Source organism: Poecilia reticulata, linkage group LG1, assembly GCF_000633615.1.
Source record: "Poecilia reticulata strain Guanapo linkage group LG1, Guppy_female_1.0+MT, whole genome shotgun sequence".
Taxonomy (NCBI): Eukaryota; Metazoa; Chordata; class Actinopteri; order Cyprinodontiformes; family Poeciliidae; genus Poecilia; species Poecilia reticulata.
In genome coordinates, this window is record NC_024331.1 from 22,558,264 (window position 1) to 22,571,918 (window position 13,655).

General features: G+C 38.2%; 2 protein-coding genes across 3 annotated transcripts in view; one reads left to right on the forward strand and one right to left on the reverse strand.

The window, feature by feature from the left end:
- LOC103468904 (uncharacterized) overlaps nucleotides 1-1,282 on the forward strand; it is a 5,010-nt gene extending 3,728 nt beyond the window's left edge. The window contains exon 6 of the mRNA XM_008416292.2: nucleotides 1,043-1,282. Coding sequence (XP_008414514.1) covers nucleotides 1,043-1,074 — 32 coding nt within the window. The 3' untranslated portion in view covers nucleotides 1,075-1,282. The remainder of the gene's footprint in view (nucleotides 1-1,042) is intronic.
- Nucleotides 1,283-3,367: 2,085 nt separating this feature from the next.
- chic2 (cysteine-rich hydrophobic domain 2) lies at nucleotides 3,368-12,166 on the reverse strand. Of its 2 annotated transcripts, none has more exons than XM_008416277.2 (6): nucleotides 11,785-12,164; nucleotides 8,165-8,219; nucleotides 7,200-7,355; nucleotides 7,014-7,070; nucleotides 6,879-6,938; nucleotides 3,368-6,012 (listed from the first exon to the last, which is right to left on the reverse strand). In XM_008416277.2, the coding sequence occupies exons 1-6, from the start codon at nucleotides 11,913-11,915 to the stop codon at nucleotides 5,962-5,964; spliced, it is 510 nt and encodes a 169-aa protein (XP_008414499.1). In that variant the 5' UTR covers nucleotides 11,916-12,164; the 3' UTR covers nucleotides 3,368-5,961. The 2 variants fall into 2 exon arrangements, with proteins under 2 accessions (XP_008414499.1, XP_008414507.1); XM_008416285.2 differs by lacking the exon at nucleotides 3,368-6,012 and adding an exon at nucleotides 6,074-6,186 and having other exon boundaries at nucleotides 11,785-12,166.
- Between the last annotated feature and the right edge of the window lie 1,489 nt (nucleotides 12,167-13,655).

Below are 13,655 nucleotides of genomic sequence, written 5' to 3' on the forward strand. Positions count from 1 at the left end.
ATATCCATGATGTATCCATCAATGCTGCTGCCTCCGCTCTGTCCTTCTCTCCCACTTCCCTCCACTCTTAGCATTGGGTGTCAGGTTACATTGTGTTGCATTCAATGTTGTCGGAAAAAAAGTTTCATGCGCTTAATCTCCGATTTGCCATAACTATTTATTGAATTCTTAGTCGCAAACTGGGGTGGCAAGGCTCTCGTTTGGGGTGGCCACTGCCACTTCATGCCACCCCAGTAGATCCGCCCCTGCCGGGGCCGTTCATACTGCCAGTAAATGCGACCTGTATGCGTTCTGCAGTGTGGAGGGCAAACTACCTGAAAGTGTCCCGCATGCGCACTAGAGGGCGCAATAGCGTCAGCTTTCTCAGTGTTCTGCCAACCGCTATAAAAAGAAGAAGTGCTCAGTGTTTGCGGAAGTAAACATGGAGATTAACGGTGGAGCATAGCTCACATATTTGAAGTTGTTGTCCTGCCGGAGCGACATATTAACAACTTAATCCTCGTATAGTCCGTCATGGTTGTTGTTTTTCTTCCCGCTTGCGCGTATCAGGACGCAGAATAGTGAGATTTGTTGAGAATCAGTGACGTTCAGTTCGGATGAATGCGGCCTGAATATTAGGTCGCATTTGAATTTGATACGTGTCGGATATGGGTCATATTAAAAAAAAAAATCCGACCTGTGCTGTTCACACTGCCATGAAAAGGTCGAATACAGGTCGCATTACTTAAAAAAAAAAATCGGAATTGGGTCACTTTAGGATGCAGCGTGAACGCACCCTACAGGAAGATAAATGGTGCTCCTGGATTGGCTGCTTTCCAAATGCCAGCCAATAGCATGTCAAATAGCACAGCGCCAAAAATGTTTTAGATATGGTCTAGAAAAAAAGCAACTTTTTGGTGAAGAATTTGGGGTTATGTTTTACACAAAAATATGTGAGAACTGCGGTGACCACTGTATATGTTGTTTTGTTGTATGTCTTTTGAAAAACAAACGTGATGTTTTCTAATTAAATGAAATTAATAAATGATTTTCTGCTCCTCAGAATTTTGCAAAGGTAAAGAAGGCAATCTGTGATCAGGAGGAGAAGGTCTGTGATCTGGAGGCCAAACTCAATTGATCTCGAGTTTCTACAGGAAATATCATGTTAATTGATGTCTTCTCGCCATCCCACAACTCTAGACTGAAAGCAATGGAAAAGCTGGATGTCAAGAAATAGCATGTCGGGTTTGTAGAAAATGAAAATGAGTTCTTCCCTTCAATAAAAATGTTGAGCAACAAAGAATTGTGTCTTCTGGATGATATTTGAGAGTTTTTGAGAGTTTTTATGCTGCTCTGAAATGTCCAATTATTTGCAAAAATTTGCTTCGCATAAATCAAGATTAGTTTGTCAGGTTTTTCAATAGAGTTGGACCCAAATGCAGACATAACAACATTAGTCTTATGTCGGTGTAACAAAAGTGTGACAAAAATCACAATGACATAAGACTTAAAAGTCTATTTTAAACTAAGACTTTCAACAAAATGAGGATCAGGCACAAGAGCAATACAGGCGATAGAGAATCTGGTCAGAAGGTGAAGACACTTGAAATTTTTAATTGGTTGAAATAGTAGCTCTGACTCAGTTCCCCTAAATAAAACTCCAAAGTATAAAAAGAAGAATAATGAGCTTAGAAAAGAATAAATATGTAAATTTTGTGGCAAATCCTCTTACTAGTAGTCAAATGGCTACACTCACATTCTGACTGCTCTAGGAATAAAGTGAATTTAAAAAGTTAAAAAAACTAAACTACTATGAATATAAATTACCACCAATTTTAGGGAATACATTAGAGAAGTTTTTTTTATTATAAAATGCTTTTGTGAAATGTATTAAATAAACCTCTAAAAGTTGTGTTGAAGTTTATTTCGTTGTGTTTTAAGTTAAAGTTCTTAATTAAGACCTGGCACTGCCCAATATTTTCAGCTGTCATATCAATATTTTACAACTGCTACAATGAAATTAGTGAGTCCCTTGAAAGCAAGTTTACTGTCACACTAATGTCAGTAAAATAATTTTAAAAACTGTTCCTAAGTGCTTTCTTTTGCGGGAGAAAAAGTAACTTTAGCTCGATAAGTATGAATAAATCATCCACTAATTGCAAAGGAATTCAGCAGAGCTATAGTTTATAAGCTTATAAGCTCAGTTGACTTCAAAAACACCAGGTCAAGGTGGATTTTTTTCCTAAAATCTATAAACAAACCTTTAATTTTGGTCGCAGTTAGTTACAACCAAGAATTGTACCATCATAATCTACAAAAGCAAACTGTCATGAGTATAGGCTTGAAAACATCAATATATAAATAATCTTTATAATTTGTTTCTCTGAGTGAGCTGAGCTCAATTTACCAAATTAGGAAAACCAAACATTACGTCTTAGAGAAGATTTGGGATCACTTCATCAACTTTATTAAGAATTTGACTTGAGGTTCATTGGACTCTTCAATTGCTAGAACCTTCAGTGTGACATGATAAATAGAAGTGCACAATTGCTAATTTCTTACAAGAAGTCATGTTCAATAATGTTTTTTCATCCATCCATCCATTTTCTTGCACCCTTGTCCCTCAGTGGGGTTGGGAGGGTTGCTGGTGCCTATCTCCAGCTAACGTTCTGGGCGAGAGGCGGGTTTACCCTGGACAGGTCGCCAGTCTGTCGCAGGGCGACACAGGACACACAACCACGCGCACACACACTCACACCTAGGGGCAATTTGGAGAGGCCAATTAACCTGACAGTCATGTTTTTGGACTGTGGTTTATTTATTTTTTAATTTAGTCCTTTTTTCTATTCAGATTTATTGCAGACTTAAAATGGGCTTACAGTGTTATGGTTATGAAGCATTTTTAAAAGAAATGTCTTAACAAAGAGAGATGGTAAAAATTAAGAACAACCTGCACATCAACAATAATGAGGAAGAAAGCTGTCCATTTTTGTTTTATTGGTAGTTTTATAACTTTATCTACATGTGTATATATCTTTTTCTCACTCACACAGTCACACACATACAGGTTACACTCTGGATCATATAAAAAATGACACATTTCTGTGTAGAACTCGATCACACGATCAGCAATACGAACTCAATATGCATCTGGCATTCACTGTGCGCATACCAAAGCGTAAAAACAAAATAAACACCTTATGCCTTGATTTACAAAAAGCAGAGGACAATCAAAAGTAGAAAAGTGACAGATGAACCAAAAATGCCAACCAGCAAGACAGCTGATTTTATTTTTTTTATCGTCTTTTAAGATATAAACTAATACTTTTCTGTGTGGGTTGGTGAAGTGTGTGCTTCTGCACAGAAAGACCACAGAGACATCAGGAAGCTTAATCAACTTTGACATTTTTTTTTCTTCATCTCAAAACAAACTAAATGCATAATTTTACAGTTATTCAAGTAATGTGTGGTCTTTTGTACTTATTACACATGGTACCCTGTCACAACTGTGGAAAGAAAATGACAACAGGATTATTAATGCTACATTTTATTATTTATGTCCCCTGAGTGCCACCTGTACAGTCACCGGAGCTAAAACAGGGTGGCTTTGTTCAAATTCCACAGATATATGTATACATAATCTCAGTAAACATATATGGATGTTTTGGGCACTGGTCTGCAGTCTTTGTCGGTCCCAACTTGTCTCCTCATCAAATGCCGAGTATGCCATCAGACTGAGCGGTGCTTTGAGTTGTGACGTGTGACATGGAAGCAGTTTTAGACAAAGTCAATGAAGTTAAAAATAAACCAAAACCGTTGCTGAATTTAAAACAAATCATCTCACTTTAGGTGCCATAAATTTACTACTTATATTCTACAATGGGTGCTAGATATTTTGTTTTCTTTCTTCTCAGGTAGGTGTGGGCAGATTTAAAGAATGAAGGGACACCAAGGCTTTTAGAAACTTTCAAACCGCTACAATTTATCGCCATGATGCTGCAAAGGTCCGTGAAAAAGAACCAGAGTGGATGTATTTCTCTCCATTCTGAATATTCAGAACAACAGAGCTGTCGTCTGGCTGAAAAAAGGCCACTTCACTTCCCCTTGTTTGCAAGGAAAAAAAAAAAAAAAGATGCCGTTTAGAAACATTCCTGGTAATGAAAGCTGTGAGCATCACGTCTGGTATAGCTACCTTAGCACAACTAACTGACCAGCTATCATCAGACTGTTATGCTGCCTGTGTCGCTGCGTACAAGGCAAGAACTGCAACAAGGTACTGCATGATGCACAGTCAGCGCATTTTAAAAACTAACTGTAGAAATACTGTTATTTTTGTAGCTGCAGCCGTTTTCGAAGCAACTACATCATGTTAGACACCGATTTCAATCTTTGCGTGAATCGGTGAAAGCGTGGCGTTTTCACTCAGTCTCATATCGGCCCACACCTGTTCCCACGTCTATGATGCGTTCAAGCTTTAAACAGAAAGAGTGGCACCTTTGAAATCCCTATATTCACCAAGAAATTACCGTCTTGATCGCCTTTTATTCAGCTCAGCATCACTGCAGCAAGTGAACATGAGGGTAAAAAAAACAAGGATGCTAAGATGAATCTTTGTAGGTTTTCCAACGTAAGAAGCAGTTTTATGGTTTAAAAAAAACAAACAAAAAAAACAAATATGTACTAGTGCAACGTTTAATTCACGTTTCCAGTTTGGGTTGAGTCTGCTTAATTTAAACGTCCTTGTCAACCAAAACACCTGAACTTATAAATCGAGACACCTAAAACAGCAGAGCTCCGACTCTTGTCTTGGGGTGCGTTCAGACTGCAGCCTGAAGTGACCCAATTCCGATTTTTTTGACGTAATGTGACCTGTATCTGATCTTTTCATGGCAGTGTGAACGCACCCTTGGACTCAAACACTTGGAAACAAGTTAAGCTTTGTGTTTTAGTGACACAGGCCACAGAAAAAGGAGTGCAGGACTCAGAGAGAGTGCTTCAATGTTGACACTTAACCACAAATTTAACAAAAGGAACAACCAAAAGTTGCCATGAACAATACACTTACACAAACCAAAAAAAGATCATAAGAGGTAACAAAAAAAACCCCATTAAGAAAGAAATCTTTTTCTTTCTGAGGTGTGACATTTCTGTATTTCCATTTTGACTGCTTGTTTCTCTGTCTGACCCGCACATGCACACTTGAACAAAAACAGTAAACAAAACCTGATCCGTAAAATAAAGAAAAACAGTGAAAGAAACCTTTGTTTTGTCGTTGCCCGGTTGCTAGGTGACCAGTCCATCACTTGGACACAAACATCGAAATCTAATTGCTTTGGGTGAACTGTGTAGCACAAAGACCCATTTATATAGTATAAACAGTGCAGTCAGAGTGTGTGATTGTCACTGGTTGTGCACAGGGCAAGAAGACATCCGACGGCTGAGGAGTGAACTTTGACATGTTCCTGTGGGACCAGTCTGTCTGCTTCACATTTATCTGGATGAACTCTCGTGTTTCGCTCCAGCTTGTTTCCAAAGTACAGATTCAGGGCGTGAAGCCAACAGCTCTCAAACCAAGGGAGCCTGTGAAGTTTGTTTAAAGTCTGGCTGTGCTGTGTGCTTAGTTTAGGGACGAAAGTGACAAATATCCAGTTTTTGTCTCACAGAACTCAACTTGAGCGTCCAGTTTTCTTGTCGGAGCTTTAAAAGCAGCGTCCCTGCAAATGGCTGCTTCTCCTCTGAAGAGGGTCAGCAGCTGCTCAACAGAGCACAAGTTTGACCAAATGGTCAAATTTCAATGGCAAAAGGGGAAAAAAAAGCAAGGGGCTGCTGGATTTGTAAACAAGGATGCAGAACAGGTATATTTGTGGAAAGAGGGGCGACAAATGTAAACACTAGTGGAGTTTTTCAGAGGGAGGAGTTTCACAGCCATTAGGAGAAAACTGGGCAGCGGTGGAGGGTTTTTTTGGCTCTTCTGTCGTCTCGTTAGTCTGGTTTGAAGATGGGGATCTTGGGAAGGAACTCTATTAGGATTACCTGCAGGTCGGAAAACAAAAAGAATGCAAGTTACAACTCAAAGATGGACAAGAGACCGTAGTTAGAGTGGTTTTGTTTATTCCTGACACTGATGCCATTCCTCAGGCCTTACGCTTCCATCATGTGGCAGTGTGACATAATGTGCAACATTGCTTATGGGAAGCAGAGCTGAACCTTCAAGACACATAAAAACAAGTACAAAGTCGGTCTTCTGCCACCAGAAGAACATTTCCAGGACTAAAACAAGATTTTGAGAAACTCATACAAGAGTTTATTTTTAGTCGAATTGACAAGTCTGTTGAAAAAAGGTGTTTATAGTTAATAATTTAGAAAAAAAATGATAATATTCCTTCGCAGACTTAGGATTAAGTCTTGAACGTCTTAGAATTGAATGACTAATGTTTCAGCTGCTTTCTGCGTTTCCCTCTTTACACCTACAAATGTCTCAATTTGTGGCCACAGCAGACAATTGAAGTCTCTTTCTCTGTTAACGTCACTGTAAAGGGTAAAAAATAGATTGCTTTAAATATGTATATCTATATGTATTTTTTGTTAACAGTTGATTAAAGAAACAATTTCAAACATCTGCTAAATACTGACAGAAAATATTTTAAAAAGTATAATTTCTTAACCTGAAATTGCTACAATGGAAGAGGGTTACTTCAATGGAAGAGGTGTGGTAATGGGTTACTGCTAACCCGTTACCACAAATTATGTAATTTTTCTTGGCCCAACTAAACTTTCAACAGTGCCTTCAATAGTTTTCTTTCGCAGTGATTGGTGTTTATAGATCCTATAGATGTATTTTCAAGTGTCGCTTTAACATATAGACTCATAAAACAATAAAACACGACTTATATACTCACATATTCCATCATGTTGTTGGTCTCGCACTTCCGTTTGCTAAGTTTCCAATGCAAACACAACTGCAAAACGAGTGAAATAACGATGAGAGATTTTGCACATTTCCAAACCCAGCATCTATCAGCATGCTCCCCTACCTTGTGATAAAGTCTGTTGTTTTCCCACTCTAAAAGTTTCTCTATTGATCTTCTCGTCTGAGGAGGGAAAGGACAAAACATTGAATGATGAAAACAATGTTTTCACAGTGATGCTGCAGCAAATCCAACACAGCTACTTTCGAGATGCATGCAAGTGAAAGTCGGCATGTAGCGGCTGCCTCCTACCCTTTTGCTGAGGCAGATGACCGGCCACAAGCTGAAGCCCAGAGTGCAGCAGCAGCAGAGGCAGCCGCACAGGAGCCAGCGCACGTTCACTGGGAGCGTCTTCCTCAGGCAGCTGTTCACTCGATTGATGCTGGCTTTGAACTCTTCTGGCGCCACCTACAGGAGGCCGAAAAACTGTAAATACAGTCTCATCTGACACACCGCAGACTTACTGACATTACGTAAGTAAGTCATTTGTATTTCTTGTGCAAGAGCAAATATTTACTGCATTTTTCTTGGTAAATATAGGGGAAAAAAAGAAGATAACTGAAATTAGTCCTGAAAAAATATATATATATATAATAGATTAATAGCAATAAATCACTTATTAAATAGTCATTTAATCATTAACTGGAGAATACAGACTAAAAAAAAAAGCAACTTGCTGAAAGAACAACACATTCAGAGCAGATATTAAGCCAATACTGTACAAAAAACATATAGATGTTGCATTTAAGATAAAAAAGAAATCTGTCTGTAAATAAAAATTCACTTTTTAGCTTCAACTGATTCAAATTCTGTTAAAAGAAAACTCCTATTAAGCACCATTTGCTATCCAATTATCAGATCCAATCAGCCCAACACTGTAAAAACGTTAAGTCAAGAATAAAGGGCTGAACTTTCGTTAAAAGTATTTTTAGCTGCAAATGATAAAGCAAAACCAAGCAAATGCTATGTTATTGCTTTTCAGGCAATAACAATTTTAAAAAAGGGCATTTTAAAAAATGAAAAACAAAGAATAGAACAGAGACGGCATATATTTTGGAGCGTCTGGTAGTTGGAAGTCAAGTAATGTAGGAAATATCTGGTGATCCACCAGCCCCATTCTACATGGGCCTGTGATGCGTTGATGTGCGAATCCTGCCGGTTCTACCAGTCCCACCGTGAACATGTATAAGTAAGTGGGGTATTTGTCACACACTCACCTTCCCTGTAAGTGCTGAAGGAAATTCTGACTCAAATTTGTTACTAAGTCCAAACCTGTGGAAAAAAAAGAAAACAAAAACATTTTAACCCAACTTAATCAAAGGCAAAGCAGTCTTGATGGAATAATCATTATTCATTTATTATGGATAAGGAAAGATGGTCTGATTTGTGTATTCCGGTGAAGTGTTCAAAACGTGACAATATTCCATTCTATCAGCTCTGATTCGTATCTAGCAGGTCAAATGCAAACAAATGGGGCCCAACAGTGTAAAAGAGAACTTAGACAAGTCAGTCGATTTTATAGGTTTTATTTAGAAAACTGAGATAGGTCAAAATCAGACTATTTTAGGTACTAAATATTAATATAATTTTAAGCTTTTTACTTTTGTTTCACTTTAACTACAAACTTTTATGTTTTCGAGCCACCTTTGCACTGCGTCTTTATCTGATCTATTGCTGCCGACACTGTTTCACTGAACTGCCTTACGTGTGGGATAACAATAAAGCTTATCTTATCTTGAAATAAAACCAGGAATTAGCACCAGCCAGTAAAAACCATGATCAGTTCTTATTTAGTTTGTCAACCTTACTTAACTTTGACGAACACAGCAGCATTAAATGTTTAATCTATATCAGCTAGACCATTCAAAAGATGATGTGCATTCATAGAAGACACAGAAGGCAAGAATAAGTGTGAGAAGTTTTATAACAAATAGAAACTTTATACAAAGAGAATTTACATGTTACACGTCTGTGACATGTAAAGCCGCTCCATGCCATGGACTCGCTTATAAATGTTGAAATAAAACTCTTAAAACGTGCCTTAAGTAAAGAAAAAGTCCTGCACAGATCACTGTAATGTAACGGTTGTAAAACAATAATCAGTATCTTTGGACCCATGGTTGGTGACCGGTAATACAAAACGGCCTAACAAAGGCTAGGAGAGAAAAAAAAACTCAGTACAGTTTTTCATTCTCATGACTGCATGAAGGAATGTTTCCTTTTAAAAATGCAGCTGAATTCTTTTGTGCAAAGGATTAAGTCGCTTTAAGGTAATTCCTCAAGTATAAAAGGATTAAGAGGAGAGACTTGCATACTTAACATTTTTAAGTAATCTCTGGTAATATTTATGGCATTCAGCTACAGCCTATACAATCACAAGCCAACAGTGCAAAGCTTCTGCATTCACACAATGACAGAAAAATGTTTCCCGAATACATAAACCTTAAAAGTCTAGAGGCTGACCGCAGAGTGTCGAGCAAATTCATCTACAACTTCACTGGGTCTCGGTGCTCTTGTGACTCTCTTGTGGCTCTTGTGAATGCACATCTTGTGACGCGAAAGCTCGGATTTTTTAAATATTATGGACTATTTTATGAAAAGGTTATCCACTTCCACAAGCAGGTCAGATTATTCACTACTACTATAAAATGTCCGCTATAAAGATTGCTTTTCTATCCAAAGGCCTTGTGCACACATAGACGGGTCTTTATAAAAAGAAATATCTCCACCACATTGTTTGAAATAAACAAATATTGTCCACACGGGATTAGTTTCAGAAAAGTTTTCAACCACCTGAATTATTATTATTATTATTGTAAACATGCCTACTGACCTTAACTGCAATATTATTGATACCAGCCCAAATTTTCAATCAGTGTCCCCAACAAATATATATTAATTATTACAGAGGTGTTTAAAATAAGGTCAGAGGGAGCACACAGAGTTAAGAATCTACTTAAAATATATATTTTGTAAAACATGACAAGAGAGACCAATAGACAACAGCCATGTAGGTTGAATGGATTAAAGCTAAGATGTGCAGTTTCATTCTTTTGAGCTTTCAACCTCTTAAGGAACATCATGGATTTGGAAAAGTTGGCAGCCTTTTTAAAAAAAACTAAGAGTTAAGCAGCAAAAAACCTAGAGGGAACTGAACCAGAGAATGTGGTTTCTGCAGTGATGGCTACACCAGTCTCCCTTACAAGATGCTACAGCCAATTAAAACATCAAGTCTATAATCAGTCAGTCTCTTTCGCTCTGCCCTTTCAGGGCATGACACCACCTCTGGCCTCAACATAAATAATTAATGTCTGCTCAAGGAAGGAAGAAAGGATCCAAAAATATCTTAAATGTTGTGTTTATAGTTCTTAGAGAAATCTGTATCAGCATATAAACGCTTCACAAATTTAAGATCAGATATCGGTCACAAAATTCTAATCGACATATCTGTAATATCTAGCCACCTATATGTCCCAGGACAGAGTTACATTCAGACTGCAAAACATGCGTCTGACTTTGGTCTGTGTAACTGAATCTAAATCCATCCTCAATCCGTCCTTTATACAGGTTTTTAGGAAAGCCCACTCCGAATTTTTGTAGTCTGCCATTTTTAGATGGTTGAGGACAGATTCATCTTTTTTTTTGTTTGTTTGTTTAACTGTATTTTGAAAAATGTGTTATGTCTATGTGGGCTGCACAGTGGCGCAGTTGGTAGACCTGTTGCCTTGCAGCAAGGAGGTTCTGGGTTCGATTCCCGGCCCCGGTCTTTATGCATGGAGTTTGCATGTTCTCCCTGTGCATGCGTGGGTTTTCTCCGGGTTCCTCCCACATTCCAAAAACATGACTGTCAGGTTAATTGGCCTCTCCAAATTGCCCCTAGGTGTGAGTGTGTGTATGCATGGTTGTTTGTCCTGTGTGTTTCTGTGTTGCCCTGCGACAGACTGGTGACCTGTCCAGGGTGACCSCCGCCTCTCGCCTGGAACGTTAGCTGGAGATGGGCACCAGCAACCCTCCCGACCCCACTGAGGGACAAGGGTGCAAGAAAATGGATGGATGGATGTTATCTCTAGTTTACTGACCGTTTTCTTCTCAAACTTTGTTATTTTCCCCCCACTTGTCCCTCAATCAGCTTATAGCAAAATCATTGTTTTATTATTAAGTTTACAGGACTTCACTTGTCTTTGTAGGATGTTGCATTTTCTGCAAGAGTATGGGTCCCCCCCCCCCTCTGATTCACTTCAAGAATGTTTAATCATATTTAAGTTATCAATAACTACTGAATTGCTGTTTTTGTGTTCTATTTAGTCAGATTTACACAAACTGACTAGTCTGGATACATGGTGTCTATTTAACTTAAAAATCTTTATGCAAAGCTAAAAAGTTCATCTTGACAGCTAATCTTGTTAAACAAAGCTGGTTTAGATCAATCTTCTTAAATCTGGCCATAAAACATAAACATACATGCTGAAGTAAACAGGCTCCTAAACTGTGCTTAAAAGTTCTACAGGTCAATATTTGGATATACGGATATTTAGGCTAAAACAAAGTCTGTAAAAGTGTCAGCACACAGTAGCTGGGTTTGTCAGTGGAACGTCACTATTAAGCTATAGGTGGGAGGTTGATAGCGCGTAAATCTCCATTGTCAAAATGTAAATGTCATAAGCAGCTCCACTTTCCTTCCTTGTTCAGCCTGCTGTGTTAGGTTAGCAGCTAGCTGACTTCGCTAGCGCTAACACTGTGCTAACAGTTTTACGCGGAAGACAGCGAAGGCTTGATTATTTCCTCGGTAAAGACAAGGGGTCCCTCATTAAAGCGACGGGCTTCACCGGTCACTTACACCGTGACGTGGCCGGACCCTCGAACCACCACCGGGTCCGGAGCGTACTTGAGGAGCTGTTCCTCTGCGGCCCTGTCCTCGTCCTCTTCTTCCTCCTCCTCTTCGTAGATTTCATCAAAGTCCTCCATCATCGCTCCCCGGCAGTGACACCGGGAGAAACACGGTGCCGACAAACAGAGAAACCTTTCCTAAAATACAGACCCAAGACAAAACGGAGAGGGTGGGTACAAAAATATGAAGTAGTTCACATATCGCCTCAGCGAGCTCCGAAACAAAACATCAACATCCGCCGCTGGAACAGCACGACACCGGAAGAGGGACGGACGGAGGGAGACACTTTTCTTTTTTCATTCCTTTTTTTTTCAGTTGTTATTCGTAAATCTACATTTCAAACAAAATACAAATGTTGAATGTAATTTTTGTAAGAAAATAAATATTTTTGAAAAATGCATGTCTATAAAATAGATTTTAGTTATGTATTTTCCCTTATGTGTTTTAGTAGCAATCAGTAAGACTTTATATCCACAAGGTGGTTTTACAGAAACTGAAACAAAAAACAAGTCGAGTAACTGTTGCTATTATTTGCAATTTCAGCAACAAGACAATTCAATGTGATATGCATGACTTAAATATGACAAAACAAACTAAAAAGAAACATTACCTATAGCAACAAAAGAGAACTAATAAAATGTAATCTGGGCTAGAATCATTCAGTTAATTTTGATAACAAAGGTAACTCAAAAAATAGGGGGGGGGGTTTGCCTTGGGAGTTTCAGCAGTTTTGGAGATTTTGGAAGTTTGTTCTGAATTAGAGGAGCACAAAAAAATGATGAATACTGCTTCTTCATGCTTTGTTCAGATTCTGGGGCTGCAGAGTAGACAATAACCAGAACACCTGAGTGGTCTGGAAGGTTGTTACAATGACAACTGTTCCTTAATGTATTTGGTGCTAACCCATTCAGTAATTTATGAACTATCAAATATATTTTAAAGTATTCTCTAAATTACAAGGCGCCAGTATAAGGACTTTATAACCGGAGTGATGTGCTCTATTCTCCTACTTTCAGTGAGAATGTGAGCAGCATTCTGAATCAGCTGACTTTTTAGACTGACCTGAAGGCACTGTTGCAGAAATAAATTTTCTAAAGATAAACACATGAATGAGCTTCTCAAGATTTTACTGGGATGCTACTCCTTTAATCCTAAAATTGTTCTTCATGGTATTTGCAAAGAATACTAATGGGCAGTTTGTTAGAGTTAGAAGATTTACATGTGCACACCACTAGTTATTTGCTTGTTCACTTACATAGATGTATACGCTCACACCAGTTTCACTGACTGCAAGCTCAGATTGGTGACACATTATGTAACACCTTAATGCTGTTGTTGAGGAAAGACCGCAAGGAAAGTTAAAGAGTTTTGACCAATATCTATATACCTATGTCAATATATTGGGAATTTCCAACAATAATGATCATATCAATAAAAATTCAACAAATATAATGAGATGTGAATTATAAGCCTTTAAAAAGCTTTGGCATTTGGAGATTCTAAACAGATTTTAGTTTAACCATAAGACAAGTAGACAAAAAGTCATTTTTTCCATTTCTGATGAAATCTAAAACAATGCTAAAAACTGGTTTAAAAGATAGTACTTACTGCATGAATATTGCATTAAAATACAACAAAATAAAGCAAAGCTAAAATAATCTCATCTGTGACAAACCGATAAAGGAATCAATGCAAGCTGGAAATACACTGATTAGTATCAAATGTGGAAAAAAATCATAAATAAAAAGAAGCACTGACGTTCAGCTACAGGCCAGGACAAAAAGACTGTCTTCTCAGCTGTCATCTGATCCTGAGACTGC